The sequence below is a fragment of the Priapulus caudatus genome, unplaced genomic scaffold (assembly GCF_000485595.1).
Source record: "Priapulus caudatus unplaced genomic scaffold, Priapulus_caudatus-5.0.1 Scaffold143, whole genome shotgun sequence".
In the NCBI taxonomy this organism is placed as follows: domain Eukaryota; kingdom Metazoa; phylum Priapulida; class Priapulimorpha; order Priapulimorphida; family Priapulidae; genus Priapulus; species Priapulus caudatus.
Window position 1 is genome coordinate 421,854 of NW_014577204.1, and position 20,467 is coordinate 442,320.

The window sequence follows — 20,467 nt, forward strand, 5'->3', positions numbered from 1 at the left end:
GTGTATGATGTGCATGGCGACCGAATATTGAGTAAACAAAACGCAGAGAGAAAAGAGAAAGAAGAAAAGAAGAAGAAGAAAGAAAGAAATCAACATTGAGATGCTTGGCGAGATTCCGCAGTGAGTGGTGACGTTCCGAGCTCCCTATGTCCAAGACTGTTTCGCATAGGCATTGGGCGTAGGGAAATGCATACGACAAGGTGGATATGAGCGACAGAGAACGACTCGATCATATATATAAAGACAGGAATTTTATTGCAACTAGGTACGACCTGGCTATCGAGCAAGCGAGGCAGCATTTGGGCTAGCATACGCATATCGAAGGCTGAGGACAAGCGCATAGCCGTGAAGTATTGATTGGCCGACCGAACAGACGTCGCCTATGCAACCCAAAGGCGATCTAATAACAGCTTGAGTAAATCGAAGCGAGCTAGCAAGCCGTCAGAACGGACCAGCTGATCGCGACCCGCGCGACGAGAGAACGCGCTTCGAAACTGCAAGCTCAAGTAAACACAGCTTGTACACAAGTGGAGGGTGAGTGAAAACAAATTCTTGTGTTCGGCATGAGATAGATTTCATTATCTTGATCTGAACGTTATGGTGAAGTTAGAAGTACGAGCGTATTAGTGAGAGAGTATTACAGGCACTTCCCTACGTATCATAACTCTACAGGTTCCACCACCCTCGAACATCCTATAGTTTTATTACGGTTGTAGCCATGACTCGGATTTCAACCATAGAAACGATGGCGACGGTGTTTGTTATTGAAGGAGTGTTAAGCCATCACTTGACAGTGTGGTAAACAGTTTAGGCCCATAGCGCACGAGTGTCGAGATTGCGGTCGAGAGAACGCCAAAAATTTTCGGGGCGAACAACTTGCAGGAAGCGCTACATTAGGACGCGCCTTTATAGCAATGGCACTCCCAGCCTTATCATGGGTTCTCAAAATTCAATTAACCTTATTGATAGCGAGTCTTCATGAATTTTGCTATAAAGCAGCATTGCACGGACCTGCTGGTGACTTTACGCGGCGTTGTACTCTCGAGGATCTCCGCGAAAATTTCTTGAAGAGTTTCTATAAAGCTCTTATGCTCGCGTTTAGAGAGCCCGTTGCATGGTTTAAACAAGATAGGCAGTTAAACAGTTCTCCGTCAAATCAAGGGAAGAAATACAACTTATGGGGCAGAGTTTGTCTAATCCGGTTGGCTAGCAGAAATAGCGATTCCCGACACCACTGAATCAGGATTAATGAAAGACAGTCTTCGGACATATTTTGGGGCGGGCTGAATAGCGTAGGGCTCGATAGTAAGCTATGTATTGTCACAGTCAAAGTATCAAATTACATGGACGTGATGCGGACTTAGCTGTAGTACGACTCAGTGTGTTTGGGAACGAAAATTTCGCATACGCAGGAGGCATACCAGCTACAGACAGCTAATGAGATTAGACGGAAGGCAGAGATAGCAGAGACATGGTCTGTGAAAAGACGTTCGGCACAGTTCGTGATCTCATGGCGGATCGCGAGACCGGATATCAGAGAGCACAGGGTCACTTCGCTTATGAATTGCCGACGTTTTATCGCGAATCTCACGTTCCATAGTGACAAAGCCAGGAAGAGTGCCATCAAACGACGGGTGATAGATGTTAAGGCAACGCATGCCTGCGAATCTTCGAGTATCCGGGATTTACACTTACTCGTCACTAATATAATACGATATCTGAGTGTACTTCTTTAGATGAAGCGGTTTGGCAAGGACTTGCCGAGGCGTGTTACAGAGACTGCGGAATTTCTGTAGTGCAGATAAGCAAACTGCAATTGTCTCGGGAACAGCGTTAGGAAGTAAAAGGAGAGGTTACCACCAGAGTTAGTCTTAAGTGTAGCATGGTATATTAATTGCAGGGTACAGAACACAGGGGAGGGTCGATTTTGAGAATGCATGTCTGTGCGGTAAGAAATAGTGTGGTATTCCTGATGAATTGTGGGTCCGGAAGGCAAGGTGCATTATTGTTGACCAACCATCAGGTGTGACAGTGATGGCAACGCTCAGGTGGATCGAGCCTTTGAGACGATTGATTGTGGGTGTCGAGTAAGTGGGAATTTGTTAGGAGATGTTATAGTCCAGCGATCGGCAGCGAGTCAAGATCTGCTGTCGGTTATCGCGGACTGCAGGTAGTATCAAGAGTAGATAGATAACACAAGAGTGAGACAACCGATTCCACGCATTTTTAACGCCGATTTTCTCAGTCAAGAATTGGCCACCCAATAAAGAAAGCAAGTGTATACGTTTCCTGCAGCTTTTATTGACCACTATGCACTCACCTTCATGGTACTGATATTCGTTTTACATATATTTGCGCGTAATTGGCTGTAATTCGGCAAATCCTTGCACGAGCTGGAAGTTCGCACGATTACCGCAGTGTTGTTGAGCCTGTTTAGGCCATTATTTAAGAAGCTATCGGGTGCGCTAATCATTAGCAACGGACGGTTTCGCAAAAATCATTCGTGCCCGATAGGGTTTGAGAGAGCAATCTAAATTTCGAATTTTGATCTCGTTAAGAAACCGTGCGGTGGAGCGGGAGACGGCGCTCAGTTATGTGATTGCAACACAAGATCAATTGACGATAACTATCTTACATAAGATAATAATACAATAATAACTAAGTATCTCGTGATAGAGTTTGACAGTAAGTCATCACGATGTACGTCACGCGCAGGTAATCGAAGTACATTAACCCCTAACTCGGGCACGCATGATTTGGATACCGTGCCGTTGCTGGAAATAGTTTGGCGCACCGATAGCTTCAATATGTCTAAACAGCTCAATCAAGTCGCCATTTTTAGGCGTAAATGTTATCGAATTCAGGGCTCGTGGCAAAGATTACGTATTGTACAGACAATACGCGTAGCAAATATATGTAAAGCGAATATTCAAGTACCGATGAAGGTGAGGTGATGTAGTGGTTCATAAAGCTGAGGAACGTAAATACACTGCTTGCCTTTATTGTGGGCAAATTTTTGATGAGAAAAATCGTTAAAAAATGCGGGAATCGGTGTGTCTCCTCTTGTTTACTTATCGTACTCTTGGTAGTTCAGCTGTGTATCAGGGTGGACAAAGAGCTGGAAAGCGAATACGAGTTGTGTGCGGTAGTATAAGAATTGCAATAGCTTCACGCGTTCAGCTTTGCGCGTGAGAGACAACTTTAGCAATTATAGAGCACGAGTCTACGCGTAAGTATAAAGTATCGTCGCGCTACGGGAATGTACGGTTCCATAGGCAGCTACGGAGCGTGGAGCACGCGTCAAGCATTAATCAATTAGGCTCGGGGTATCGCCACTTGCATCGACAGGCAAGATAGAATATAAAACCTGCTAACACGCAAAAGCAGGAGTCTGAAAAGACGAGGAGAGGCATTTTGATTACAACTTCATTAGTTAAGGCACGGAACTAATCCGCACACAGAGCAGCAGACTGTATCTTAACATTCTAAAGGCACATAAGTCAACGTTCGCGCATAGCAGAGTGGCCGAGTTGGTCGGAAACATAAAGACTGATTACGAAATGGAAATTCATCAGGAAGACCGATGCCAGCGTTCAAGAACTCTCTGTAATGTATGTCAGTTTCTCAGCAAAAGAGTGATACACCAGGTTTAAAGCTACCTATAAAGGCAGGATTAATTAGGCCATCATGTCGGGAATGGATTCAGGGTATGCGCTGTAGTAAGAGAGAGAAAATGGAGATGGAGAATGTGAAAGATTACAGACGTTTAAACTCAGGTTACGAGATCCGATGGCGTTTCCTCTAGCCAGTTATTCGAGCGATGTATTCTAGCAAAAATACGTTGGAACGAACTAGTTCTTTGGAGAGGTAGGAGCGAGGGTGAGTAGCAGGGACGCGAAAGACTACCATCTAGCAGGGCGAGAGCAACATAAGCTCGACTTTCGCAATCCTGACCTTTTGGAGGCTAAAGGCAGACCCAAGCTAGGCAGTATCAAAGAAATTACTAGGAACCATCTTCATTGAGGGTTACAGACAAATATGCGATCGCTTTACTTAGCCGGATATATGGGTGTACAGCGGCCACGTTTCGAAGAACAACAGTACAATGCTATGAAAAAGTTTGAGAGAGGGATGATATTATATAAGCGTAAATACGAGGTGTGAGACTGTTGCGTGAGGGTCAAGTATTTGGCGGTCATATATCCGCTGAGAGGCAGAGGTAATTGGCTGACGCAGAGAAGGTCACAGCTATACAAAAGATACCGCACAAAAACAGCAGACCGGGGGTACGTGCAATATATTGGGTCTAACAGGGTCTTACAGGAAATTATGATTCAAACATGTATGCTAGCGATTAGCGTAGACCATCTGACACAGGCTTACGCATAAAGACACACCCTTACGAATTTGAGGCTCTGGCAGAGGCAGAGGAAAGGCCTTCTCACGCATTATGAAAACGGCATGATAAGAATCCACCCGGACATTTTGGCATTGGCAGATACAGATAAACCATATACAACATTTATTGTGATGCTCGGCCGTTATGGCGTTAGAGGCCCCGGTCACAACGGATCCGTACGAAATTTTGTCGTGTGGAACCATAAAATATTCTGTCGTCGGCCCAGACTCTTGAAATCCCGAATGTATTTCGAGTGTCCAAGGCTACGACACATGCAAATGATGGTTTGGGCGATGGGACGCGACAGAAAAAAAAGTTATGATCGTGGTTATGCCGTGTAGTCGTGCGCAACGTCAGCTCGTGCGTCAAGTCGTGAGTTGTCGGGGGGCTTGTTTTTCCCCGGCTGGAAACTAGGTCGTGTTCACATCGTGGACTGCACGTGGCTACACGTCGTGATGACTCGCGCAAGCAACAGTCGTGGGTCTTCGTGGTCACTCGTGGTCCACTCGCGCGTCTGACCCGTCTCCGCGACTATATAACGAGGCCCGGTCCTGTTTGCCTGACACATTTGGCTGCCAGAGAATTTTCGACAGTGATACATCGAAGTCGTGCTCGATTTTTCTGCCATTTGTCAACTTATTTAATCAAAGTAGAGATCAGGATGCCTCATCAAGAAGAAAACCAACAGAGAGACCAAGGTGGTAAAGCCTAGCGTTGGCCTCTTGGTGATGCGAGGTGGGGCGATCGCACTCGAGCTGGCGGACAGCTTCCGCTCCTGAAGAGCAATGCCAGAACTCCCGATCCCGGCATGTGACCAACGAAGTCCCGGCAGATTCCCGCTCCAACTCTTGCACTCAGAAGTTACTATAAACTGCCCAAAACATCATGTGACGGCCGGCTACGAATCCAAAGCGACACCCACCAACGTCGGGGGTTACTTCGGCCGGATTCTGCGCTGCTTCCGGGCCCGGATCAAGCCAACAGGCACTAATATTATGTTTGTGCTGGAGTTTCCTCCAGACCCCCCTCAGCAGGGCACGCGTAGTCGGGCGTCAGCAGGGATTACGCCCATCCTCCCTTCAGCGCAACAGGCAGTTTTTTGATAGTTGCCAAGCGTTCAGTGGAGGGAGGTGAACCGGGGTGTACGTGAAGGATACCATGTCTCGCTGTCGCGCAGCTATAGTAGCAGACCTCAAAAACGATGAGTAAATTAAGTGGTTGGAAGTGCAATGGACTAAACGCAATGACTAAATCGCACGACACGACTTGCATATAGGTTGTGCGAGCCACTCCCTTATACGAATTATATAATAATTATCGGTGATGAGCATCTTGCAGACTGTCTCCATGACGCGTTTTGTCTTAGCGGAACATGCCGTGGAGACGGTGTAGGACAGAACGCGTGCATAGTCGTGAAGATTTGTTTGACTAAAAAAGTTCTTCTGGACCGCACGACAAGATAATTTGAGTGCGGGGCACAAGCAGTCGCGGGCAAGACTGCTAGGCAGGACAGAGCTCACGACAACCGAAGACATAGATATCCTAAAAAAAGGAGTCGTGGCAACAAGAAAAAATGGTGCATCGTGTTCAAGGTTTTGGTCTCAGCGAAGCGCAGCGTCGATGCGGATGACGATGCGTCAAAATTTCGTAGGATGGTGCGGTTGCGACGACGCCCGAGACCCACGATTTGGCCCAAAGTTAAGTCTCGCGTCGCGCGGTGATTGTGTGTAGCACAAATGGCAGTACGGTATGGACTGTACTGTTTGCCGACAGGGCTTAGTCCCGTATTAACCGGAAAACGCGATGTTCAGGAAAAGCAGAGGAGAAGTGCGAAGAGTACATATGAGGTAGTGTAAGTGAAGAGCGATATATCACTGGAAGGTGCTGGATGCGTCTGGCCAAAATTAGGTAGAGCGTGAGGCTAAAGCATTAGTTTATGCAGGTTAGCGAGAGAGGCTTAAAGAGATTGCTGTTTCACTCTAGATTGCTAGGTAATGTTAGTTCCATGTAGCTCCTTAGTAGGTAAACTTAGTTTAGACGAAGCGAACATAAAAGGTTTCAATGCGTGTACAATCACACGTGTAGTGGAGATATTCATGTAAAAAATGCTTTAAAACTGAACACTACTAGTTTGATTATTCAACGGAGCGAGTACGCGCCACTTAAAGCGCACGATTGATAAGTCGGCAAAACCACTTGCCCAGACCAGAGGGCATACAGAAATATATATCTTATTTATTCATTAAACCAAAAGGGATTGTACGAGATATCTTATAGACGGACATAGTCGTTTTAGTTGTAATATGGATAAATTTATGCCCTAAATGCAGCGTTGCATATATAGAGTTGAGGGTTTATAAATAAATTGCACTTTGTGTGATTAGGCCTTGTCTGTAGTGCAAAATAAATTGATCAAATACGGCAACTTTTCGGGGGAGGGGGATGAGGGCGGAGGGGGTGGACTACGTACGCACAACATTTTCACGCAGTTAATGTTATAGAGCCAGTGGCTTGTGTAGAACCAGCCCGTACGTTGTCTTGCCAACGTGACGTCACACTTCGGTACTCTATATCGTCTAAGTAAGCGATCGCATATTTGTGCTGTAAACCCACAAGAACATGGTTCATAATTTTTTGATACTGAGCTGGGCTTCCTTTAGCTCCAAAAGGCATGACTCGAAAGTCGTACAGGCCTCGCGTTGTTACAAATGCTGACTTATGTTGGTCTCGCCTTGCTAATGGTATCTGATGGTAATCACTACGCATGTCCAAAGAACTTAGCTTTTCCAACATTTTGCATAACATCGTCGATTACTGGTAGAGGAAACGCATCGGATCTCGTAACTGAGTTTAAACGTCTGTAATCTATACACATTCTCCATTTGCCAGTCTTTTTCTTAACAAGAAGAACCCCTGAAATCCATTCCGACATTGATGGCCTAATTAATCCTGCCTTTAATATAGCTTTAACCTGGTTATCTACTTCTTTTTGCTGAGAAATTGACATACAGTACGGAGAAGTTTTGAACGCTGGATGGTTTCCCGTATTAATTTCCATTTCGTATTCTTTTGTTCGACCCAACTCGGCATCTGTATGCGCGAACGTTGATCTATGTGCCTTTAAGAATGTTAAGAGTCGTGCTCTGTGTTGCGGATTAGTTCCGTGCTTAACTAATGAATTGTAATCAAATTGTTTCTCCGTCTTATTCAGATCCTACTTTTACGTGTTAGCAGGTTTCATATTTCTATCTTCCTGTCGATGCAAGTGGTGATACCCCCCTAGCCTAATTGCATTAATTGCTTGACGCTGTGCTCCATCGCCCGTAGTGCCTAATGGAACCGTACATTCCCTTAGTGCGACATACTTTATACTACGCGTTGTCAGTGGCTCTATAATCGCTAAAGTTGCCTTACGCGGCAAGTGAACGCGTGAAGCTGATGCATTCTTAACTACGCAATGTATCGTTCCAGTCTTTGTCACCCGATACACAGCTGATACTACCTGCAGTCCTGGATAACGACAGCAGATCTTGAGTGCTGCCGATGGCTGGACTAGAACATTTGTTCCCACTAACAAATTCCCACTTACTCGACAGTCACAATGAATCGTCTCAAAAGGCTCGATCCACCTGTAGCGTTGCACCACTGCTACATTGAGTGGTGGTAACAATATGCACCTTGCTTCGCGACCAAATATAGGAATAATACTATTTCTTACCGACAGACATGCATTCTCAAAATCGACCCTTGCCCCTGTGTTGGTAACCTCTTGATAATATACATGGTACATTGAGACGTAACTCTGGTGGTGACCTCTCCTTTTTCCTTCTAACCGCTGTCCTGAGACCGATTGCAAGTTTGCTTTATCTGCACTACAGAAATTCGCAGTCTCTGTAACACGCTCCGGCAGTCCTTGCCAAACCGCTTCATCTAAAAGAGTACACTCAGATCCCGTATTTATTAGTGCCGTAAGTGTAATCCCGGATACTCGAATATCGCAGCATAGCATTGCGGTTAACGATCTATCAACCGTGGTTGATGGCACTCTTAACCGGCTTTGTCACTATGAACGTGATGATTGCGTATACGTCGGCATTCATAAGCGAAGTGACCCTGTGTTCTGTATGGGTTCATCGCGATTCGCCATGAGAACGTAACTGTGGAACGTTTTTACGAGGCATGTCTCTGCCTATCTTTGCCTTACGTCTAATCTCATTAGTGTCTGTAGTGGTATGCCTCCTGCGTATCGAAAGTTTTCGTTCCAAAACTGATCGTCTCACAGCTAAGTCGATCACGTCCTGTAATTTGCATACTTTATGTGACAATAATAGCTTCTGTATAGCTACGCTGTTCAGCCCGCCCAAAAATATGTCCGTAAGATGTTTTTGAATTAATTCCTGATTCAGTTGGTGTGGGGGAATCGCTATTTCTGCTAGACGGATTAGACAATCTGCATAAGTTCGTATTTCTTCCCGTTGATTTTGACGGAAACTGTTTAACTGTCTATCTGCTATTAACCCATGCAACGGGTCTCTAAACCGCGAGCATAAAGCTTCATAGAAACTCTTCCAAGAAATTTCGGGAGTCTCCGAGAGTAAACGGCGCGTAAAGTCAGCAGCAGGTCCGTGCAATGTGCTTATAGCAAAATTCATGAGATCGCTATCAGATAATTTTAATTGAATTTGAACCCATGATAAGGCTGCATGCCATTGTATAAAGGTGGGTCCTAATGTACGTTCCTGCAGTTGTTCCCCCGAAAATTTTGGCGTTTCTCGACGCAATTCCGAAACTCGTGCGCTATGAGCTAAACTGTTTACCACACTGTCAAGTGATGGCTTAACTCCTTCAATAAAAACACGTGCCATCGTTTCTATGGTTAAATCCGTCATGGCTAACGTAATAAAACTATAGGATGTTGAGGGTGGTGGAGGTAGAGTTATATAGGTAGGGAAAAGTGCTGTAATATTTCGCTAAGTAATACGCTCGTACCTTTAACTTCAATAACGTTCAATAAGATAATGAAATCTATCTATGCCGACACAAGAATTTGTTTCACTCACCCCTCTTTGTTAAAGCTGTGTTGAGCTTGAGCTTGAAAAGTTTGAAGCGCGTTCTCTTTGTCGCGGTCGTCAGCTGGCCGTTGTGACGCTTGCTAGCTCGCTTGCTTGCTGTTATTGATCGCCTTTGGTTGCTAGGCGACGTCTGTTGGTCGGATCAATACTTCACGGTGATGCGCTTGTCGCAGCTTGATATCGTATGCTAGCCATCTTTGCTGCCTCGCTTGCTCGATAGCCAGGTCGTACTTATGCGAATGTTCTGTCTTATATATATATGTGCGTTCTCTGTCGCATCATATCACTGTTCGTATGCATTTCCCTACGCAATGCCCGTATGGCGAAACTCTGCATAACGAATGTCACCATCACTGCGGAATCTGCCAAGCATCTCAATGTTGATTTCTTCTTTCTTCTGCTTCTTCTTCTTCTTCTTCTTCTTCTTCTTCTTCTTCTTCTTCTTCTTCTTCTTCTTCTTCTTTCTTTTTCTCTTGCGTTTTGTTTACTCAATGTTCGGCGCATGCATCATACACGGTAGATTCGCCTTCTTCCTCTTCATCTTCTCCCTCCTGCGTTGTTTTGCAACGGAATACTCAGTTCTTTTTGGTCAAACGGCACCAAATGTAGCCCTGGTAATCTGTAGTTACTTTATCTCATCGGTCGGTGATCGTAGCCATTCATGATCGAAGAGGTTGTGTAGATTATATATGATATAGACGTCTTTATTGGAATGCATATATGTTGCATCGTACATGAGCCGCCCCGTTCGCCCAATGCCACCATCCTTATAATCGCGGCCCGCGCTTGTTGTCTCGACCTCACGACTCGCTCCAGCTTCCGCCGCGGACTGGCCTTCCGCGCTCGTGCACGTCCCGCCGCTGCGTTTAGCCTGCTCGGCTTATGATTATGTCTTTTAATTATTACTGTCCTTATTAACCCCCCCCCCATGCTTGCGGTCGCTGAGCACACGACTGCGTGATCGGCCATCTCTTAGTAATGATATGTTTTGCGCTGTGCGTTGTCGCCAACGGGCCACCGCGCACCGTTTATTATCGCTTCTATGCTAGCCGGTTAATTAATACACGCGCGTTAATTACCGACGTTGATATCTCCGTGGCTTGTGGCGCTAGTAACAATTCTCGTGCCACAATACACGTAGCGTTGGTCGCGCCATAACATGATACGTGTAGATCTCTCTTACTCTCTCTTTCTCTCTCTCACTCTCTCGCTGTATCTTGATCTCTTTATCTCTATCTCGCTCTCTGTCTTTCTCTCTCTCCTCTCTCCTCTATCCTCTCTCTCTCTATATCGCTCTTCCTCTCTCGCCCTCTCTCTCTCTCTCTCTCTCTTTCTCTCTCTCTTCTCTCTCGCTCTCTCTCTTCTCTCATCTCTCTCTCTACTACACCATTACTATATATATAGATACATCTCTCTCTCTTGCTCTCAATCACTTTCTCTCTCTTGCTGTCACTCACTCTCACTCTCCTTCTATGATTAGACGTTATGAGTCTTAGAATGCGACTTGACTAACAGTCTATCATGGCATCGGCCGTGCAGGGCCAGGTTCAGCTGTCAGTACAAGCCAGGTTCTTCTCGGAGACGGCAGAGCGGGCGCACAGAAGAAAAACATACAGCAGCAGGTAAGCATTGCCAGCATCTCGTCGCCATGGGGACCGAGGACGATGTTACCAGGACAGGGTGATCGTTGGAAGGGTCTCTTATGTTTTTTTGATATTAGAAAAAATAATTATCTAAAATTCGCCGGAGTATGATGCATCTGCGTGATGGGTTATGGGCGTTACTGCGGATGTAGCATACCGCGCGCGCTTACGTAAATAACGTTTTCTATTGATGGTGCCTGTATGTAATTTTCCCGGACGCTGTGGTCCCGTACAGAATGTTTAAAAGCTAAATGCAGTACTGGCGAGGACAAGTTACAAATGCAAGGTCGGAGTGGACAGGCGACTAGCGGATTAGAATCGGGCTGAGACTTAAATCGCCTGCTGGAAATCGCTAGTCGTGCCTGATGTGCACGTAGCACGTTGCGTGCGTGCGTGCGTACGTGCTGCACGTACACCTGCGTGAGTTCATGCGTTGCAGTGGTGTGTATGTAAACGTGCGTGATTGCGTGCGTGTGCTGCGTTCGTGTGTGCTGTTGTGCACGATAATACGTGTTGTGCGTGTGCGGCACGTCGTGGTCTGCTGCATGTGTGCGTGCCATGTTTGTGCGTGTGCACGTACCACGTGCGCGGACGTGCGTGCTGTACGTAAGTGCGTTTCGGTGCCGTGCAGTGCGGGGAGTTACACGTGCGATACATGCGGTTGCGTGCGTGCGTGGCGTGCGTGTGCTGCGTGTGTGTGACTGTACAGCGTGAAGCTGCGTGCGGGTCCGCTCGTAGTGTGTTGTGCACGCTATTACGTGCGTGCGTGCGTACAACGTGCGGCCGTACACGTGGTTGAATGGTGCGTTGTTGCACGTTACACGTGCCGCGCGTGCTGTGCGTGTGCAAGGGTAAACGTTGCGTGCGTGCGGTGCGTGTGTACGTTACACCGTGCGTTCGGTGCGTTGCGTGCGTCGCGCGTTGCGTGCGGGGGGTTTTTGGGTGTGGGTGTGCAGCTTACACGGGTGGTAACCATTGGTGCGTGCGTGCGTGCCGTGAGCACGGTCACACGTTGCGGGACGGCGTTGGCGTGCATGTAGCGGTGCGTGCTGTGACGTCACGTGCGTGCTGCGTGGCTGTGGATGTGAGTGCGGTGCGTGTCACGTACGCGTGCGTGCCGTGCGTGCGTGTGGTGTGTGCAGTACACGTGGAGGGGTGCGGTGCGTTGTGCCGTACACGTCGCGTGCGAGCGCAGCGCGTGGTATGCCATATACGGCGGTGCGTGGGTGGTGCACGTCTCACCTGGCGTGCATGCGGGTGCGGTGCATTACGTGCTCTGCGCGTGCGTGCGTAGATACGACACGTGCGTGCGTGCTGCGATGAGTGTGCGCGCGTGTGCAGGTACACGTTCGTGGTGCACATGAGTGCGTGTGCGCTGTGATGCACGTCACCACGTGCGTGGTGTACGGTACACGTGCGTGCGTGCGTGCGTGTGCAGTACGACGTGCGTGCCGGTGCGTGCGTGGGTGTGAACCTTACAAACGTGCGTGCCTATGTCGCGGTGCGTGCGTGGCTCGCGTGGCTGTGTGACGTACACGTGTGTGCGTGTGTGCCTGCTGCGTGCAGGTACACGTTCGTGCGCGTGTGCGATGCGGTGCGTGTGTGCGTTGGTGCAGGTAACGTGTGATGTGTGCTGGTGTCTTGTGCTGCAGAAGCTTGTTCATGTGGCGGTGGTGTCCGTGCGTGTGTGTGCTAGGTTACATTGCGTGCCGCTGCGTGATATGTGGCCACGTTAAGCTGTCGGTGATGCGACCCGTGGTGCGTGTTGCACTACAACAGTCGCAGTGCATAGAGCTGTCGGCGTGGCGTGCGGTGCGGTGCATCGGCTGATTACATGACATGCATATAAAAGATGGAAACATCGATATTAGATCAGTATTCATTGAACAACTCTGATGGGGACTGGATGAATTGTACAATTCGGCGATTTTATGCGCTTGGCCCCGGACACACTTAGGCGATTTCGTCGCCACTGGAAAATAGTCGCGCCGATGAATATCAAAACGTTTTCAGGTCGCTTGCGATGTGAATCGACGATAAATCGGCGGCAAGGTTGGTGGAGCACACTATTGATTTCACCGGGCGATTTCACCGGGCGATTTAGTCACCGATTGTTAATCGCTGGTGGTGTGCCCGGGCCTTAAGGTATAGTGAGGAAAGTACAGGAATTGCGGCAGCAGATCTAAACGGCTCGACCTAGGCTCGCCGATAGTCCGGTGATATCACATCATGCAGTAGGAAAAACAGCATCACTGTGCCCTGAATTTGCCGAGGTTAAGGTCAAAGGTCAGTGGGGGCACAGGACAGATTTTAGACATTTTCTGAGGACATGGTCTGACGGAGCGATTGAAAAACTTTTTTGTTTCAGCGGTGACCTACCATTTTTATGGCTTTATTGAAAGGACCATGAAATGTACTTTTCCCTGACATGCGAAGAGTAACTGTTGGGTAACCTTTTTGACCCTCAAGAGGAGGGTTAAACATTGATTTGTTGACTGTTAACAAAGGACTGAACTGCTTTTGCTGTTATTAGAGCTTATACCTGTGTGAATGTGAGGATACAGTTGCACAGTTTAATTGCAAAGGCAAATGTTTGTTGAACAAGGTTTACGCTCCTTAAATCATATTATTTTCTAAAGCAGTCTGTCTATAACACCCTGAAGGCTGAATCAGTGAATGCTCGTGTGGGTAGGCAAAAACACAGGGCAGCCCATGGCTGGCACGCTTCTAATCATAATTGTTGCCTGCCAGCCTGCAATGCAAATGTGTCTGCAATGCATAGAGATTAGGTGGGTGCGAAAGTGTAGCTGATATATTTGTTCCAATTGGCTACGAAAGTTAAACAAGAATAGAGAAGACTTATGTATAAGACGTCTTGCTATGCACAAATGAATTCATCAGCAGAACACCAGACACCAGATGAGCCCTGTCGCACTGCGGCACTTGTTAAAGTGATTACGTCACCGTAAATAGTAAAAATAAATATAAGTAATTCTGTTCACTTTTTATGGTTTAATTGCTGCATTATACTTTCTGTTTATCTATATTGTTCGATGTGAACATACACTCGTGACTCATACATAGCCCATAGCAAGCAATTAATATCAGGAACATAATATCAAATCGTCCAGGTTTTTTGGATTTTTAACTACTTTATATCGTTATAGTTATTATGTCTAGAAACAATCTTATCAGGTAAGAATTTGACGATACGTTTAGTCCCCGTTAGTTCTTACAATTAATGTAAAAAAATGGCAACAAAATTTTTACACATTTTACCATAGAAAATTCGGAATGCAGTAAATTTAAACGCACCTTTTGATTATTTGATGATGTAAACACAGTATTGTGATAATGATCGGAGGGAGCAGGACTTCCAAATAAGAATTACTGGGAGGGAGAAGGATGGAGACTACTGCCAGCTGGCTTACTTTGTTCATTGATTGGATTTGGGTGTCTCCGATGATAAGGCCAACATCAATGTAAAGTTTGTTGCCATTTAAGATGGATCTTCACTTTGTACAACTCTGTAGTAACTGAGGTCAATGTGAACTGCTCTTGAAATAGCATATACTTGAAGTGAAAAGGACGCAGAGGGGTCGGCGCTGATTGTAGAAACACACATTTCATAATATAATATACGTGTAGTTCAAACTGTCTAATTCGATAATGGTACGTTACACGTATCAAAGATGACCCATCCAATGCATTGGCAGCTGACTGCATATTTATACCACAAATTTTAGTTATGGTTGATTCTTGTGCAAAATTATATAAGAGCGAATTTTCTTTTCATATCGCGAGTAAAGTGGTCATAATTTATAAATTACGTATGTGCGATATTGCATAACCTGACATGGGCTTACATAATGCTGGGTATTACTGTACTCCTCTTTAAGAATTATAATAAGCCTCTTAAAAAATGTTTACATCTGGCATGTGTTTTGTATGATTATATCGATCGCGTATTATTTCTCGCGCGGTTTTATTGCTGCGATGCTCCGAACAATTGTGTCTTTCTCTGTTTCAGCATTCAGTATCGACGGGAGCCCTGCTTGGGAGTTCACTCGAACGATCTGCGACCAGGTATACCAGCCTTGCCATAGACTCGCATTAGTCTAATGTGATTCGTCCACGCCTATTGCTCTAACACAATGTAACCAGCGTAATTTTTTAAGTCCGTGCACTGCCGGTGAATTTACCGGAAGTGCCGGGGTAAAGTGCCCGGGGTGCCGGTTGTACACGCATCACGCTCGAATGAACAGGTGGCCGGTAGGGAGGATGCCGCAGTGTGCATGCGTCTGCAGTGGTGAGAGATGTGCATGCCATGACCTTTATTCACCAGTAGGTGGCAGCAGCATCAACAGCGTGACTTGGGCTTGCCGTAGAGGAGCCGTGTGGCGCGTGCGTTTGCGCGTGCTCACTCGCTCGCTGGATGACTGACGAATGGCAGAGCATGGCACTGAGTAACACTTGAACAAACGCAGCGCGATGCCCTCGCCCGTGCGGCAGGGGGCGCCTGTGTCTGTTCACTTTCTACTCGCAATAACAGTTGGTAGTTGAGTAAGTATGGCCGCACAGGTGGCATGAGGGTGGCAGCCTTACGCGGGTATTTTTTTCGCAAGAACTCTTGGGAGTTTTCCCAATTTTTCATTTCGATTCAAATTCGAGTCAGTGTGGAAAGGAATGTGCGAGGATCTAGAGTAAATGGAGTTGAAATGAAATGAAAATGAAGATGATAACTAACATTAGATCCGAATGCAAGTGGTAGGTGCAAGCAAAGCAAAGCCAAACTGAAATTAAAATGCTGGATGAAATTTTAAGTTCTGCCTAGAACTCGTGTAGGATGACCAGTCTCATCATCTGTGTTGCCATACATGTACGTTATGCTCGCGTAGTGTTCACTCATTCACTCGTAAGAGAGTTTGACAGTGCCTGCAATAAGATTAGACCGTGTACATCGTTAGTTTGAAAGTAGCTTCGTTTACGCAGAACCGTTTTTTGTCGTCTTATCTGATCATTCCTCTCACTGTCATGTGCTTAGGGTCCGGTGACAATGACACCGCACCGATGGCCTAGAGCTAGCAAGACCCTCAGTAGCATTATGTCCGCTTGTTTGACAGTGTCACAACCTATGTTTGTGTGGTGAGCAGTGTGGTGCTGCTGCTGCTGCTACTACTACAGCTGCTGCTGCTACTACTACGGCTGCTGCTGCTGCTGCTGCTGCTGCTGCTGCTGCTGCTGCTACTGCTGCTAACTACATAAACAACGTTGAACACTGCGTAACAGGGAGTCGGATGACTGTGTTTCTCACTTGTAGTTTGACGCCGTGTGTGTGTGTGTGTTTTCACAGTCTTACTAGGTCCTGCTCGGTGTCATATGGGTACCTGCGGTGGCAAAGGGTTGCCTCTAAGTTTGGCCTTAAGTAAGTGGTACGCTAGTCACACACGCAGCCCTTTCCTGCGAGAGCAATTCCCTATGCCGCACCGTTGCACGTACTCGTGGTGTCCAGACAGTCATAGCAGCACCGGCTAGGCTAGAGTTGCGATCTCATCTCCAACCCTTTCTCTCGGCACGTGGTCGCGTAGAGTAGTCGCAGCCGCTGCACGGGGAGGCCATGATAAAAATATTGTTTGTTTGCCCTAAACCGACCGACCCGCCAAAAAGGGGCCGACGCAAACAATTTTATTGATCTTTTCCATTCTTTTTTTTTTACAAATTGTATCGCTGTTCATTATATAAATCTGTAGGCAATACATTATATGTACCAAGCAAAACAAACATTCAACATAAAATGTATCTCCACACAAGCACACCCGAGCATGTAGACACCATGCTGAATTTGTAAAAAAACCTCCCTCAAAAAAAGCCTACCTGCCTACCCAAACTTTTCAGCCTGGGTCGGGTGAGGGCAAACAAAGATTTTTTTCATTGTGGCCTGAAGGAGTGCCGCTCGCTGAAATGCAGACGCGTCCGCTCCCGAGAGAATCGATTGGAGAAGTGTCGGCAATCCACTGTTACGTCTTCCTCCACGTTTTGCTCTCTTCCTCTTCCTTGCTCGTTCTCGCCTCCTCTCTCGTTTGCACTTTCACTCTCTCATTCTGACGCTCTTGAGAGAAAGAGAGAGAGTGAGAGAATAAGCGAAAGAGGGAGAGAGAAAGAGAGCAAGAGGAGAGTGAGAAAGAAAGCGAGTGTGAGAGAGAAAGAGTGAGAGACGGAGAGATGGAGAGAGAGGGAGCGAGAGAGAGATGGAGAGAAGGAGATCTAGAGAGAGAGAGAGAGAGAGAGAGAGAGAGAGAGAGAGAGAGAGAGAGATGATAGGCACTACTACGAGGGACGTGACAGATGGACATGCCTGTCGTGCATGATGCTAGGAGAACCAACCGTACACTCGCTGTCATTGGTGGTGGTGCTTCGTTGTTGTACAGCGGCGACGGCAGTAGCCGACATCGGCTTTTCGCTGCCCCCTTCCTCCTCCTCTCCTCACTATTTCTGTTGTCACACTGATTACGGTGGCTGCCACCCTTTCTCACTTCCGTCAGAGAGCACCGGCGAACTAAAACTCTGTACTATGTGTATCCTGCATGCGTCACTACGGGTGACGACACATTCTTTTCAGGTTGTTACCGTAGTTATCGTTTGTTACCATGGAGTCACTCCGGGCTCTGCCTCCTTGCTCCATTCTCCTGTGCTTTACTCGACTCGCCATGACACCATCGCTATGGCCGCCTCGTACGCAGGCACGAAATGAAGGCTAATCTGTTATAATAAGAACAATAAGCAATCTTATAATCTAGATCGTCGAGTATCATGAGAGACTTTAGGTCACTTGTCTAGGGCTCAAAATAACGTGGATTTGTATTGCAATTTAGGGCTAGCGGGGACCAAACATACCTGTGCACATCTATTAAATGCAACCCAGGAAAACTGTAATGAATCCTATTGTGGGATTCTTATGGCCTATGATCGTATAGTGAAGATAGGTTCGTGACTTTTGGCGCGTGTAAGAAGTTACCATTAGATAGCTTGCTTAATAGAGAAGACACTGATTATAGAAGAAGAAACAAGATGTTACGTACAAACAACTGGTGATTTAATATTGTAACTAAAGAACGTACAAGTTACACACGTACAAATTACACAGTCGCCTCTTATCGCAGGGACAAATAAATAAATACATGGTTGTCTATCAACTCAGTCAAGGTACGGCATGCAATGCAAATCAAAGAGTGACAAAGTGGTTTACACACAAGTCAACAACAGTACAGTAATCAAGCAAACAAAGTAGTTTAAACACAAATCGCAAGCAAGAAAATATTCCAAAACATACTCACATACCTAGCTGAGGCGACCGTGTAATTTGTACGCGTGTAACTTGTACGTTCTTTAGTTACAATATTAAATCACCAGTTGTTTGTACGTAACCTCTTGTTTCTTAGTCTATAATCAGTGTCTTCGCTATTAAGCACGCTATCTAATGGTAACTTCTTACACGTGCCAAAAGTCACAAACCTATCTTCACTATACGATCACAGGCTGTAAGAATCCCACAATAGGATTCATTACACTGGTGCCATGACCAGGATTCGAACCTGGGTTACTGCAGGACAATTGGGTTACAAAACTAAATCGCCTTTTATACCAGTGGCAGCACTTCCTACCCCCTCCCTTCTAACCCCAACTTGTTCCGCCTTGCTCCCAAGTTTTGAATCTGTGATGAGTTTATCTGAATGATGCTTGGTGTATATAGAGGCTTGAGCAAACTGTGACTATTTCTTTCGTAGGCTTGTTCATTTAGGTGTAATATCATGCAAGAAGACGTGTTACATGCTCGTTGCTGTCCCCCTAGCCCTTCTATGGATGTAGTAAACCCATTGACGTGATTAATGGCTCACAGTTGAATGCTGTATATATATCACATCCCTCCTCAGTACTCGGTCAAAAGTATCACTCGCAAGCTCTCGCAAACACTCGCGTAAATTGTCGTCGTTCTCTCACAAGTGTTATACTTGTGAGCGTATTAGTTGTTATCGCTAACCTCACAACTCAGTGGCATCGCCTAATTATAAGCTAATCTAATCTACATGTGGTAGTGCAGTGACTATGTGCCCTGTGGACCTGGTCTGTCTCACGTACGTAATGAATGATCAATGTCACGATTGGTCACAGCACCTCTAGGTTTTGCGTCGGACTTAAAAATAGCGAAGCGCGTTAGCGAGGGCTTCACTTTTCGAGTAAGATGGAATGAGCTGATGCTTCTGACTTCCCGTCCTCGTCTCTAGTTATTACTCGAGAACAACGCCTGTTCTCTCGCCCTCCCGGATGCATGCTACTACATAAGTTAGAGATTACGAGCGATTGCGATGGGAGCACGGCAATGTCTCTCGCCCCTTCCGCGAGCATGCCGGCGGTACGATGCATGAAGCGTAGACACTGCATGTGGGGATCTTGCACACACACGTCGCACCACCTCGTAGTTCTGTGTGTGTCGCGCGCGTGCGATCGCGACGATTGCAAACGCTTATGGCTTCACCTCTCGTTGCCGTTTCGAGAAGCAGCCGCGCCCGGCACTCGTAGCCGACGCGTAGTCTCGCATCGCGGTCGCGACACCTGCACTAGTGACTAGTACCGCTGCCATCGCCGTAGCTGCTGCCTAGCGCGCTGTGCGACTTTGCATCTGCGAGCGCTATCATCTAAGCTCACGCATTCTCTCTTGCCTTGCAGCAGGAGCGCTGGAGAGTCGGCCGCTGCCAGGTCTCTCGCAAGCTCAACGTGAGTTGGAGTCGTCACTCCCAATTGTTTGTGCTGCGACGGCGGCGGCACGCGGGACAACCCCGCGCAGCATTGTTCGATGTCCCGCGCTGAATCGATCTTCGCGCACTGAACCATGCCGAGGTTCCAGGCCGCGAACTTCCGTTGCTTGCGTCACGCCTGCCTTGTCACCTCGTCAATCCATAGTTCTCGTGTGCACCGCGTTTCTTGTATGTGTGAGTGTGCGTGCGTGCGTGCAATTGTGGTGCTCTTCACCTTGATCCAATGTGCGCGGTGTCTTGTACTTTTTCACACTTAGTGTGTATTATATCGTCTAACTCCCTCTGTGTGACAGCTCGCACCCACTAACCCATGATGTTCTATGTCAATGACCCACCCTGTGTGCCATCTTCCTGTGTGGCCCTGTGACCCACTCTGCCCTGTGTCTCGCACCTTCTAACCCATCCTACACGGTGCCTAACACCCTCTAACTGATCACAGATGTCTCACACCCTCTAGCCCATCCTACATGATGTCTCACCCTCTAACCCATCCTACATGATGTCTCACCCTCTAACCCATCCTACATGATGTCTCACCCT

The 20,467-nt window shown here is 46.9% G+C and overlaps 1 protein-coding gene across 1 annotated transcript in view; it reads left to right on the forward strand.

Moving 5' to 3' along the window:
- Positions 1–20,467, forward strand: part of LOC106806118 (rho guanine nucleotide exchange factor 28-like) — a 165,404-nt gene that overhangs the window by 5,009 nt on the left and 139,928 nt on the right. Inside the window, exons 2-4 of the mRNA XM_014807972.1 lie at positions 10,987–11,093; positions 15,145–15,200; positions 19,839–19,886. Coding sequence (XP_014663458.1) covers positions 10,987–11,093; positions 15,145–15,200; positions 19,839–19,886 — 211 coding nt within the window. The remainder of the gene's footprint in view (positions 1–10,986; positions 11,094–15,144; positions 15,201–19,838; positions 19,887–20,467) is intronic.